The sequence below is a fragment of the Mirounga angustirostris genome, unplaced genomic scaffold (genome assembly GCF_029215605.1).
Source record: "Mirounga angustirostris isolate CCGP_5_RB_7025 unplaced genomic scaffold, mMirAng1.0.hap1 SCAF_3, whole genome shotgun sequence".
Lineage (NCBI taxonomy): Eukaryota > Metazoa > Chordata > Mammalia > Carnivora > Phocidae > Mirounga > Mirounga angustirostris.
In genome coordinates, this window is record NW_026991711.1 from 1,063,498 (window position 1) to 1,076,236 (window position 12,739).

General features: G+C 59.6%; 1 protein-coding gene across 8 annotated transcripts in view; it reads right to left on the reverse strand.

Moving 5' to 3' along the window:
- The window catches only part of ATP11A (ATPase phospholipid transporting 11A), a 121,398-nt gene that overhangs the window by 10,709 nt on the left and 97,950 nt on the right, over positions 1 to 12,739 (reverse strand). For all 8 annotated transcript variants that reach the window (XR_006789794.3, XM_045869727.3, XM_045869731.3 and 5 more), the window contains exons 22-28: positions 12,504 to 12,649; positions 11,915 to 11,974; positions 10,012 to 10,139; positions 8,315 to 8,450; positions 2,979 to 3,044; positions 2,231 to 2,334; positions 564 to 729 (exon numbers count right to left, since the gene is read on the reverse strand). Coding sequence is in view for 7 of the 8 variants with exons in the window: in XM_045869727.3 (XP_045725683.2) it covers positions 564 to 729; positions 2,231 to 2,334; positions 2,979 to 3,044; positions 8,315 to 8,450; positions 10,012 to 10,139; positions 11,915 to 11,974; positions 12,504 to 12,649 (806 nt within the window). In the remaining variant the exon portion in view is untranslated. The remainder of the gene's footprint in view (positions 1 to 563; positions 730 to 2,230; positions 2,335 to 2,978; positions 3,045 to 8,314; positions 8,451 to 10,011; positions 10,140 to 11,914; positions 11,975 to 12,503; positions 12,650 to 12,739) is intronic.

Sequence of the window (12,739 nt, forward strand, 5' to 3'; positions counted from 1 at the left end):
TCCCGGAGATCGCAGGGGTGAGGGGATGAAGGGGGACGAGCCCTTGCTGAGAACTCTGAGCAGCTCTGGCCCCTGCTGCTACGGTTACACTGGGCCGGGCGTTCTGCACATGTCACTTCTCTCCTGAATCCAGAATTCATCTGCTGGCCTCCATCTGGGATTGCGGAAACCACGGGACCCCTGTACTCACCAGAATTGCCCAGTATAAACGCTAACGCTTGGGGCCACAGTCACCATCCCTAAAACTAATGCAACTTTCCCTTCGAGGTAACAACTAATTCTGAAAACTTTTTTGGATTTACACAAGATAATCTTCCTTCTGTATCGGCTCAGCCCGTCCCCCTCGATCCTTCTCTGACTTCAGCGGACCAGCGTCTCGGGCCCGAACGCGGTCATCCCGCGTTTCCCCCGCGTTGTCTAACGCTCGTCAGTAACACCCGGACTGAGCGCATCTCCCAACGCAAGCCTCTCCTGCTTTCCTTACAGCATCACAGCGCCTGTTCCGGCTGGGCCCCCGCGCCCCCCGCCCCCCTGCAGCACCCCCAGCCCCGCCCCACCCCTACCTGGACTCTCTCTGTGGCACTGGGCCACAGCTGCCTGCACAGGACTTTCTTGAGAACGTCAGGAAGGAGGCTGACAGTGATGAGCAGGATGATGAGCAGCCAGGCAGGGCCGCTGGACAACATCTGGATGAACACATAGTACATTCTCTGGTAATTCAGGAACGGCCTGGAAAGACAACAGATGAGCACGTCGGAGGTCACCCGGAGGACAGCGCGCTCTCTGCTCTCAGGAAAAGCCCGCCCGATCCCCGAGGTTTTACTTCTGCCGCTGACCCTCCTGGGTGTGTGTGCGCCCGCCTACTCATGAGCAACGGGCCGCAGGATTTCCCCGTCAGGCCGGGCAGGGAGTTCTGCAAGTCATCCCAAAGAGACGGGATGTCCCTGGAGCTGTTTCTGGACAGCGGAAAATGATTTTAAAAGATTAAAATAGTTGATTTTTTTTTTTGGTATCTTGGAACCACAACCTGAGCGATGGCTGTTAACATGCTCAAGACACACACGGGTTCTGATCAGCAGCGCTAGTTAACCACCCTGGGCTTATACAGTGAAAAAATGACATTTTTTCCTATGAAAAGAGAGAGCACGAAGGGCCTCCCTTCCAGGCAAACCTGTGATTCAAGAAAACATCCACACTGCACTCCAAGACGGAAGCTGGAAGGGACCAGCAGCGAACCGGGGTTAGTTCTGCCATCCGTGCGCCCAAGGCGGGGAGCGGGGCGGACGGGTGCTCCGGACGGAACGTGGACGTCACAGGCCGGAGGCCACCACAAGCCCGTCCAGCTCGGCACCGCAGGTCCCCAAGAACACGCAGCACAGGGCCCTGGCCACTAGAGGTCAGCGACGCTCTGAGAGGCGGGGCGGGCACGGCGCTGAGGGCAGAGCCCCACACTCCAGGCTGCCCGACACGGGCACCGCGGAGGGGACGCCGCGTCCGGCCAGCACGCCCGGGGGAGGCACGCCCAGGACCCCCTTGTCCCAGCCGCGCTCAGGAAATGCTCCGTCTCACGCAGAGGTGGGGGCACCGTGTGTGCCGAGACGGGGGCGGGACGAGGTGGGACCAGCTGCCTGGGCGAAGGGCGACGCATCAGAGGGGTCCTGAAGGACACGTAAGAGCTCACGGGGCAGGCTGGCGGGAAAGGACAGCCGGGCAGAAGGAACAGCATGAGCCACGGAGTGCCACGGAAAGCACCCGAGCAGGCACCACACACACAACCACGTCTCGCCCCTGCCGGAGGCCACGGAGCACTGGGACCCTGCCACTTCTCCGCGGAGCGTCCCGGGTGGCCTCCCAGGACCAGGGCCCCGTCCGCCGGCGGCGGCGGGGGGCCCCCAGGCCGGCCCCACCTGCTACGCCCACTAGGCCCGCTCACCACCGCTGCAGCATGGAAGGCTGGCCACGCCACGCCCACAAGCACTTAGCCCGGGCCCCATCCCGGGACACATCTAGGACGCCCAGCCCACCACGGCGAGGGTGATGCCCGCCCGGGCCACAGCGTAAATGACTTCTCTCGAGAAGACTCGTCTGACCTGCGATCTGACGCAGGTCCCTGGCGGCAGCGCCTGGCCTCCCTGGTCTCAGCTAGTCACCTGCCACGCAGCGTGGCTCCCCCACGGAGAACGTGGGTCCAGGGAGTGTGGGGACCCCTCGGCCTCGCGCCCCCACGTACCAGATAATCCCTCCCCAGAGGAGGGAGAAGACGACGTAGAACAGCAGGGACCCCCAGATGACAAAGTGGTTTATCCAAGTCCAGTAGTGCGTATCGAGCGCCAACTGAAAGAGAGACACAGGCCGCGGGTCGGGGCCTCGTCGGGACCTTGTCAGGGCCTCGGCCACAGCATCGCGGACCGGCAGTGGGAGAGAACGGGGAACACAGACCACCCCGCCTCCACAGCAGCCAAGACGCCCACATAAACCTGCTGAGGAAGCACGACCAGAGCTCCCAGAGGAGAGAGACAAGGCAATGTCCCCGCATCCCGGGGGGCACGCCCCGGAGTGTCTTCCGCTTGGCGAGGACCCCGCGGCCCAGCTACCCTGTCGGCTGTGTTCCCACCGCGGAGACTTGGGGCGACAGTCTGAGGAATGCAGAATCCGGCTTGACTTTCAAAAGAGCTGAATTTCCCATAATACATTCATTTGTTTTAAAGTAGCTTTTGACTGTATTGGGGCTTGTTGTTTAAAGGAATTCTCACCCGACTCCTTTTATAAAGAAAAGGCTCATTCCCTCATTCACCTTCTGTGTCATTCCAGAAATTCACGTATTGGCCGCCCGGCACCCAGTGCATTGCGTCCCCACTTGACTTCTTAAATGACTGAACGTGACCCTGGAGGGCGGCCCGGGGCATGGGGGCTCCAGCCCGGGCACGGTTACAATGGACGGGGCGGCTGAAGAAGGAACATCAACGGCATGCGCTTACCTTTAGTGTGACTGTAAATACCATCACAGTGAACACCAGCGTCCCAAAGGTCCAGTTTCCAAAGATCTGTGGGGGGAAATCATCCAAAGAGTCTCCAGTTAATACACATCATTCCCCTCCACGCTCAAGACAAGACTGTCAGAGAACACAGCTCAGGGCTCTCTCGGACCAGCGCTCCAGACCCCAAAGACATAGGGATGGGAAGAAGCTGGCCGTCGACACCCCGGCCCCCCCGACCTCCGGGGTCCCTGCGCCACCCCCTAGGGGCCAGGCCAGCGGTTGGGGGATGGGTTCAGAGTCCTTCCTGCACTGGCCCCTCCACGTCAGCCCCCTCGACCCTCCACAAACATCAGTCCTGACGCGGCGGACGGAGAGGGAGCGGGAATGCTCGTTTGCAGGGTGCCGGCCGCCGGCCGTGTCTCTTCCGCGTTGTGTTCCCTGCGGAAGAGACGCGGCCCAGCTCCCCGGCTCCGCGCCGTCTGCACGCTCAAGAACAGACTCAGGAGCACTGGCTACCTCCTCTGAACTCAACTCAGATGCCTGCCCGCCCTGGAACAAAACCAAGGACGGGAGCGAGCCGCCCAAGAGGACAGCCGTGTCCTAAACGGGCGACCCCGTGAGGGTGGGGCGTTCCCCTGGACGGTCACGGGGAGGGGGAAATGGAGGCAGACGAGACCGCTGCACAGAGGCCCTGGCAGCCCGTCTGACGGCCAGCACCACAGATGCGCCAACAGTGCCGAGGAAGATGCCCCCCGCCCCCGGCACGGCACCGCGAAGCCACACGTGGTGGAAACATAGGGTCAGATCACGAAAACAAGACATTTCTCAACTACAGACAAAGACACAGAAGACGAAACACCGACTTTCTCTTAGGGGGAAATCAGTCCGCTGGAGATTTTATTCTCTTCAAGGTTTCTCCAGAATCCCCTAAGCACGGACCCCCTTCTGGTTTCTGTGAACCGCGCCTCTCAGAAAACGTTCCTAGTACTTCTTTAAAAGCAAACAGCTCTATTTCATTAAGAATTAAGAGGCTGGAATACAAGGAGCTTTCTGTACGGTTAGTTTTCAACAGAGAAAACGCCAGCGAACACGGAGGCTAGGTCTTTGCATACGTTTGGCAAGGTAGGGTTCTAGAGTTCGTGTGAGGACACAGAGCCCCACAGACCCCCACCAACATCCGGACCTCATTCCCCAGTCCATCACTGGATCAAAACGGGGCTTCCATCCCTCGGACCCACACATGGGGGCTGGTGCCTGGAGGCGACTCTGCCCCCAGGAGACCCCCGCAAAGTCCCAGGACGGTTCTGGCTGCCATGCTGGGGAGGGGGCTGCTACCGGCACCTCGCGGGAAGGGCTGGGGTCTGCTGCCTGCACAGGGCGGCCCCACGACCAGGGACCAGAACTTCCCGGCCCCCAGAGGCCACAGCGCCCAGGAAAGAAACTCTGACCGAAAAGTGCAGTCTTGTTTCGCTTTGGGGGCAGGAAAAGTTTTTTAAGCTCTGAGACCAGGAGCAGCTTGGCAGCAGGCTACAGAAATGCTGGGCCAGCAGGTGTCGGAAACCACGCTGCGTTTTGTTTTCACTGGAAGCTGATGTTTGCAGACAAAGGACATGGTGAGCAGGCTTGAATCCCGTGTGGGCCTGTCAGCGGGACCTGGCAGGAAGGCCTGCCCCTCCGCTTCCTGACACCTGGGGCCCGTGGTCACACCCCTGCTTGGCAGGGGACACGGAAATCTTTTTTCAGGGCCGGGTAACAGCAAGGGGCACAGCAGACGCGCGGGGTCCCACCCAGCGCATCGCCAGCTGGTAGATTTGTGGAGCTGGAAATTACGGCCGACCTGAGATTCCGTACCAAGTAGGGCTCCCGATGCCTCGCGCAGTAACGCGTGGGCCTCAGCTGTAATTTCTACGGGCACGGACCAACAACACCCAACTAACTTGGCTCCAGAACTGGGAAATTTGGTTCCGACCCCCGGCAATGAAGACACGTCTGATCTACCTTCACCTACACCCTCGGCCGCCAGTCCTGAGTCACCAGGACAGCGGGTCGGGGGACGGGTCGGGGGACGGCTCTGGGAGCACCCTCGAAAGTCCTCATCCATCCTCGCAGTGGGGAGCCCTCAGGCTTTTGTCACTGAAGTTGCTTGCCACTATCTCTATGGATTTTGGGGGTGGGAGGCGAAAGGGTGTCCAGAGGGTTTGCTTTCTGAATGGCATCGGTCCCAGGTGCGCTGCACCTGATTTCCTAACAGAGCACTCCCCTCGGTGCAGACTCCCAGGGACTCCCAGCCCCGTGTGGGGACAGCGAACACCTGGGGAGCCTGCGAGCCTCCAGCTCCACCTCACTCGCCCTTGGTCCCCCCTCTGCCCGCCCAGGAGCATCCTGTAGGAAAGCGTTCTGCTCCTAAAGGCCCTCAAACCCAGACCAACTTCACCGTCATGTGTAAAAATATTCCACAACAAACAACACACACGGTCCACGCTCCCTTCACGCGGACTCCGCCGTCTGTTCTCGCTGTTTGCTGACCCCCGTTACCACCTCTGGAAGGAACCTGCTGCTCCACACAAGTATGTCCATTACTGCCTCTGTGAGCTCGTTTGTGCATCACAGGGAGAAACAGCTTTGGTGTGTGTGCAGAAAATGCTCCCTAAGTGAATTTCTTTTCAAGAAGTTACGATGAGCATTGCCTCAACACCACACGGGATCTATGCACATTCCTACGGAACGATGTAGCTCTTAAGGAAACGGGTCCTCACCTGCTGACCACGAGTGGATGAACCCCACGGATGCACCCTGAGCAGGAAGGGTGGGTGTCCAGGGAGGGATGGACATTACAATCAGCAAACTCCTGCTGCCCACGAACCAAGAGCTTCATCAGTCTCCAGAGACTGGCCCTCGATGCACTTGGGTTCTGGGGTTTATCTGAATTACCAGAGAACCAGGCTACAATGCTATCTTAGTTTTGTGGGCGATCGAACCCTCTTACCCGCAAAGCGAACAAGAAATGCTCCATCTGGAGATGTGGACGCACTGGGGTGGGGGCAGGGGGGGGTGGGCTAGAGTTTGAACACCAGACGTTTAACCCTGGCCTTGCCCTGTGTGCAGTGGCCTTGGGCCCCCCCATCCTACTGGGGCTCCTGTCCTCCTAGGGATGTGGGATGGAGATGAGCGCCACTCCTGACTCGGGGATGCTGTGGTTACTATTCATCTCGCTCTGATGAGCCCGGTCTTGGGGCTCCCCACCATCTACGGAGCACTGACTTGCAGGAGACTTCACCTCTCAGAGCGTCACTGTGGACACACACCTCACCTCACAGACCCTGCTTGGCACCACGTGCCCCGTGCCTGGTTCACAGTATCACCAGGCTTCTGAGCAGCTTCCTGTGTGGACAGGCCAGCAAGTAGGGCCGAGGGCGGGCCCGGGAAGCTCTCAGCCAGTGGGCAACAGGGCACCTGCCGGGCTGATCTTCGATGCAGCGGTGCGGGCCGACTCTGCTTTCTCCGTCCTGGTCTCTCTCTCTGTCCTTGCTTCAAATTCTAACAACAGCCCCGCACGCTAACAGCCCCTCAAAGGCGTGCGTGTGTACGTGGGGTTATCAGTGTTGCGGAAAAGTCCCGGCCTAGAAGTCAGGACTCAGGCCCCGTGGAAGCTCAAGGCACCCCAAGGAAACAGGCCAGTCGGAGAGAGCAGCAGGGACCTGGCAGAAGTTCCTGCATCCGCTGGAGGCGTCCAGAGCACCACGGCACCCTGAGGAGCGGCTCGAGGCACATCAGGGCTCCGGGGATTTGAGCACAAGCTGGAGACACTGCCTGGGCCTCACGAGGGACCGCACCACACCTGCCAGCCGGCACGACCACGTCCAGGGTGCACGGGCCACCCACGTCGTCGTGCGCGTCCGTTCCCCGCTGAAACTGGGCAGGACCGGTCCTCTCACTAGGGACTCTCGAGACCGGGGCAACGAAGGAGCAGCATAAAGGACACCATCGGCATTGCACGAAAGCCCCAGTTTGAGCGCCCATGTGTGTATGCTACTTCATCCGTCTGAACCCGGTGCTTTGACGTTAATGCCAAGAGTGAGCAGCACCGTGTGAGGAGGCTTCTCGCGGTGGCAACAGGCTAACTCGGTCCTGACGTCCCAGCTCCGGGGACTCGAAATCTTAGTCTTAACTTCCTAAGACACATGCAAGACCCTCCCTCAGGGCCTCGCCGCAGGAAGTCCTGTGGGGACCCCGCAGGAGGACGGGCCTGGGGCCGGCTGGCACCCGGGAATTATCCAAGCAAATGAAGACAAAGGAGTACATTCTAGAGAAACGTCAAGCTTTCAAAAAGCAAAATGAGATATTTAAAACATTTTCAAGATCAATTCAGTAAAAGTTGATTTAAGCTACAATGAAAGAGAGCAGCACCTTAGTAACGAGGAGAAAAAAAAGTTCGCCCCGTACCAGCGAACAGCGGGCTGCCCGGCGGGCAGGGGGTCACGTCGGTGCAGCCGCCAAGCCCGGGCAGCCCTCCGGAGGGCACGGCCCTCAAGTGCGCCCGTGCGTCCCCCGCGTGTCCCCAAGGCCCAGGTCTGCCACACAAAGCGCGTCCCCACCGGGCCTCCCGTGCGTGGGACGGCACCGTGCACGAAGTGCAAACATATCAATTACACCCAGCACCGCCTCGGCTGGCGAGCCCGACACAGAACTCCAGAGAAGAAACAGCAAGCACGCAGGACCAAATGCACACACACTCGCCTAAGGCAGCTGGCCCCGCGTGGGGGCTGGTGGCAGCTTTCTACTGACAAAGCACACAGAAGAAGTCACAGGTGAAAATATTTCGAGAAATATTTTATTTTTAAGGCACTCCAAAACATAAAGGACAAACCCACAATTTTCTTACCATGTGTGTGTTGGTGGTCATTATCTGAGAGTGGGGAGGGAAGCCCGAGGCAAAAAGACAAAAGCGAGATACGAGTAAAACAACCCCAGAGGTTATGCAAACAAGCAGGGAGCTGCCTGGTTACTAGCAAACTCTCAATCTACTCTTTGCAAAGGTAGCAGATACTTAAGGTAAATACGGGTGGAAAAAAGCTACAGTGTGTTAAATACGAAATTAACTCCCAAAGGAACTAAACTAGGCCTGAGCGAGGGAACGAACAAAGTGGCTCGCGGTGACACAGTGCCATGAGCCTGGGACTCCCGGGAAGGGTGTGTCCGGCAGGAGCAGGGGCACCGCGGCCTCGAGGCGCTTTGGTGGACAGATGCCCCAGTACCAGGCCCCACAGGCTACCCCGGCCCGCGCCTGCATGGCACTCCCAAGCGGCCCAGCCCACACGATGTGGTTCCATACTAACCTGTCCATTGCTGGTCACTGTTGTGTTTTCAAACATGAAGTAAGCACCAAAGAAAAATACCAGAGCATCAAATACTCCTAAGAATGTCCAATAGATGAACACGCGCCAACGGAGCAGAGCGTTCTTGGCGATATCTCTGTGGAAGGGGACAGGTGAGATCACACATCAGGGACACCAGACTCTCACAGTGGCCGGGCCACCCCCACGCTCTGTTGTGACCATCTGGCCAGGAAGGCCCCCTCAGTCACGGCACCGTCCCAGGCTGCAGAGCCAGCTGGCTCCACCACGCGATGGAAGTGGGTCATGGAGAAACAGGCCCAGTACACAGGGTCGTCCTGCCCGGCAGGTCTACTCCCGTGCCTGCCTGAACCCCTCCACACCTGCCCTGGGGCTGGACACATGCTCTGATCTCACAGAGCCTTCCGGGTGGATCCTGGTGGGCTCCTCCTGATAGCTTCTAGCACCGACCGTGTCCCCGCGCCATACTCCGCCTGCCCCCTGGCCGCCTGCCAATACCCCTGCCCCTCACCCAGCACCATGCCTGGCTCCACAAAGCCCTTGGGGCAGCCAGAGCACCAGACTGCTGTACCAGAAGCAGAATCAAGAGCACAGTGAACCGAGCACATGCGCGGGGGCATGGGACCCCTGGACAACGTCCCTGTGGGATCAAATGCAAACGACATTTGGTTCTCTCCTTCCAGGTGGACACTGATGTGTCTGAGGGCAGGCTCACATCTCTGCTTGTGAACGGACCCAGGACATGAGGCCCACACCCGTCCCGCGTGACATGGGCTGTGGGCCTCAGGCTCGTGGCGCATCTCCTGTCAGTCCACGGGAGGCCGGCTGCAGGGGTCCCTCCAGACGCAGGCCTACCTCGGCGTCTCCCGTCTCCTCAGACGCGTTCCCCCCCACTGAAGGCACAGACAGCGAGCTCCACGCTTGCCTGCTTGTCGCCCACAGGGATCCCTGGGGCTCGGGGGCTTCAGATCCCACATCACGGCAGACACTCTGATGGGGCCGTGACGCTGGCAGGTGCTCTGTACCGTGTGGCCACGGGACGCCCACACACACAGACGGACACCAGTAAACCTGGGCGCCCGGAGGGATGCCGTCAACCCCCGTGCGACGTTCTGTTCGGCAGTAACCACCAGGGTCAGGAGAAACGCTCAGAACCCGCGTACCCTTAAAACTATTCATGAATCTAAAATTACTTGACCTAAGAAGTTAAATTTAAGAAAAACCACAAAAAAGTAACACACTGAATCTGCCAGCCATCTTGGAGTACGATTCCAAATTGGCAGAAAACGCCTTTTCCTGATGATTAAAAAGTACTTTTTAGCAAAAAAAGGCACTCTGAGGTCAGATCTGCTAACTTTTCTCTTCATCTCACTGAATGGGACGTACTTGGTTTTTAAAGGATAATTTAGGCTCTAGATCCACTGGGGTCACCAGGGGGCAGAACCGCGTATCCCGGGTCCTCTCATAACTACTTAACAGGCACGCTCAGATGCAGCACCAATCCTCTCCCTCAGTCTGAAGTATGTTCGCTTCAGTTACGTGGTCTCCCCGTGAAAGCCTCTCTGGGGGAAGCAAGTGCACCAGCCTGAGCGCTTCGGGCTTTTCCGCCAGGGAGCGGGCTGCAGGGTGGGGGCACCTAGTGCACCTGGGCTCCCGTCGCGGGCGGCGCCTGTAGATACCTGTAGAGGGAGGGGTCTCTCCGCAGCGTGTCGATGCTGACGTGCTGTTCCATCAGGCTGTACAAGAGGATCGGGAGGGAGGTGAAGCTGATGTTGTACAGAGTCAGGTAGGCAGTGTCGTACAAAGTCTGTGGGGAGCACAAAATCAACCTGAAAACTGCACTCCTCCGTGGATCTCCACAAACCGCTCTGATGCTTTCTTGAAATGTACACGTATTTCTTAATTTGCAAAGACCCAGACCCACGAGCATTTTAACGGCAGAGTCCACTCTCTGCAGCTACAGACAGCGGGACACTTCTCAGCCCTTCCTGGCGTCAACAGTCAGGTGAAAGCTGCGGCCAACACAGATGCCACCGGGACCCACCCCATTTGGCCGCTGCAGACTTGCAACAGAAACAGTTGCGGAGAAGTCTGCAATCTTGATGGCCACCTTCAAGCTTCAATATTCTCCAGTCCCGGCCCCTCGGGCAGAAGCAGGGACGTGACGGGAAGGGGATGCCCCGAGGGGCCGCTGTTCTCCTGGGCAGCTCGGCACCCAAGTGTGCCAGATGCTGACGATCAGGCACCCAGCGAGGGCCTCAGATGCCCACTCAGTCCTCTCCATTAGGGGCAGAAAGCCGCCACAGCCTTTGGGGGCAGGTGAGCTGGGCACCTCGCTGGTGGGCCACGTGAGCAAGCCCACGGTAGCCACTGGGCATCGGCCACAGTGGCCACTCCACGTCTGCTCCTGAACCTGCCTGTGGACCGGGCTGCACAGGGGTGCGAGGTGGAGGGCACTGCACCCCTGACCTGCTGCCCCCTGCAGCCTGCACCCCCTTACAGCCTCCTCGCCCCTGCAGCCTGCGCCCCCTTACAGCCTCCTCGCCCCTGCAGCCTGCTCCCCCTTACAGCCTCCTCGCCCCTGCAGCCTGCGCCCCCTTACAGCCTACTCACCGCTGCAGCCTCCTTGCCCCTGCAGCCTGCGCCCCCTTACAGCCTCCTTGCCCCTGCAGCCTGCTCCCCCTTACAGCCTCCTCGCCCCTGCAGCCTGCTCCCCCTTACAGCCTACTCACTGCTGCAGCCTCCTCGCCCCTGCAGCCTGCTCCCCCTTACAGCCTACTCACCGCTGCAGCCTCCTCGCCCCTGCAGCCTGCGCCCCCTTACAGCCTCCTTGCCCCTGCAGCCTGCTCCCCCTTACAGCCTCCTCGCCCCTGCAGCCTGCTCCCCCTTACAGCCTACTCACTGCTGCAGCCTCCTCGCCCCTGCAGCCTGCGCCCCCTTACAGCCTACTCACCGCTGCAGCCTCCTTGCCCCTGCAGCCTGCGCCCCCTTACAGCCTCCTTGCCCCTGCAGCCTGCTCCCCCTTACAGCCTCCTCGCCCCTGCAGCCTGCTCCCCCTTACAGCCTACTCACCGCTGCAGCCTCCTCGCCCCTGCAGCCTGCGCCCCCTTACAGCCTCCTTGCCCCTGCAGCCTGCTCCCCCTTACAGCCTCCTCGCCCCTGCAGCCTGCTCCCCCTTACAGCCTACTCACCGCTGCAGCCTCCTCGCCCCTGCAGCCTGCGCCCCCTTACAGCCTCCTTGCCCCTGCAGCCTGCTCCCCCTTACAGTCTCCTCGCCCCTGCAGCCTGCTCCCCCTTACAGCCTACTCACTGCTGCAGCCTCCTCGCCCCTGCAGCCTGCGCCCCCTTACAGCTTACTTGCCCCTGCAGCCTGCTCCCGCTTACAGCTTACTTGCCCCTGCAGCCTGCTCCCGCTTACAGCTTACTTGCCCCTGCAGCCTACTCCCACTTACAGCTTACTTGCCCCTGCAGCCTGCTCCCCCTTACAGCCTCCTCGCCCCTGCAGCCTGCTCTCTCCTTCACCGCCACAAGGGCAGGGAGGTAAGGCCCAGGGCAGCTTCTGACTCGGACAGTAGGACTCACCTGTTGCGAAAATCCACAGAAGAACTGGTATAAAAACTGAGGGAAAATGAAGCAGACATTCTGAAAGGCAAGCCACACGCTAGTTAGTTCAACAGCACGCCGTGAGACACATCTACCCTCCTCAGCTGTCCCGGTCACAGGTCGCATCTGCAGGAAGTGACCCCACAGTGTGCTGTGTTCTCAGAAGGGTGGGTGATGGGCCGTAAAGTCTGCTCTTATTTTAATGGCACTAGGAGGCACGCGTTCCGGTTGCTCCGTGAGCAGACAGCGTCCAGGGATGCCACCTATGGAGGAATGAGGATGCAGCGGGGCCTGAGCATGGCCAGGAGAGAGTCTGAGAGCGGACGAATAAGGAGCCATCGCCAGGACGCACGGAACAATGGCCTTCCCTCAGTCACGTGACCACGCAAGGTTCCTGCTGGTTCCGCGCCGAATCTGTGTGCACAGGGGCGTGCTGCACCTCCTCTCTCAGGGACAATGCGAGGACCCCCTCCCTGCTGGCCCTTCTGTCTCTCCCTGAGCCGCCCCTCAAAGCACCAGAGAGATGCTCAGCGCACCACGTTCGGCCGCAGCATGGATGCCCTCCTACCTTATAGAAGAAGTACTGCACAAGCTCAGATATCCTGATGTAATAGAAATGCCCGTGAACGAGCAGCATCTTCTTCAGGTGCTTAAATTTCGGGACTGCATAGTCGCTGTTCCTTGCGGCCTGACGACCTTCCTTCCCAATGACGCCTGCAGGAGGAGACCCACTCTCAGCACCGTGTGAGGGGAAGCAGCAAGAAGCGAAATGAGGAGCCACCAAACACTGGCGACGAGAACATT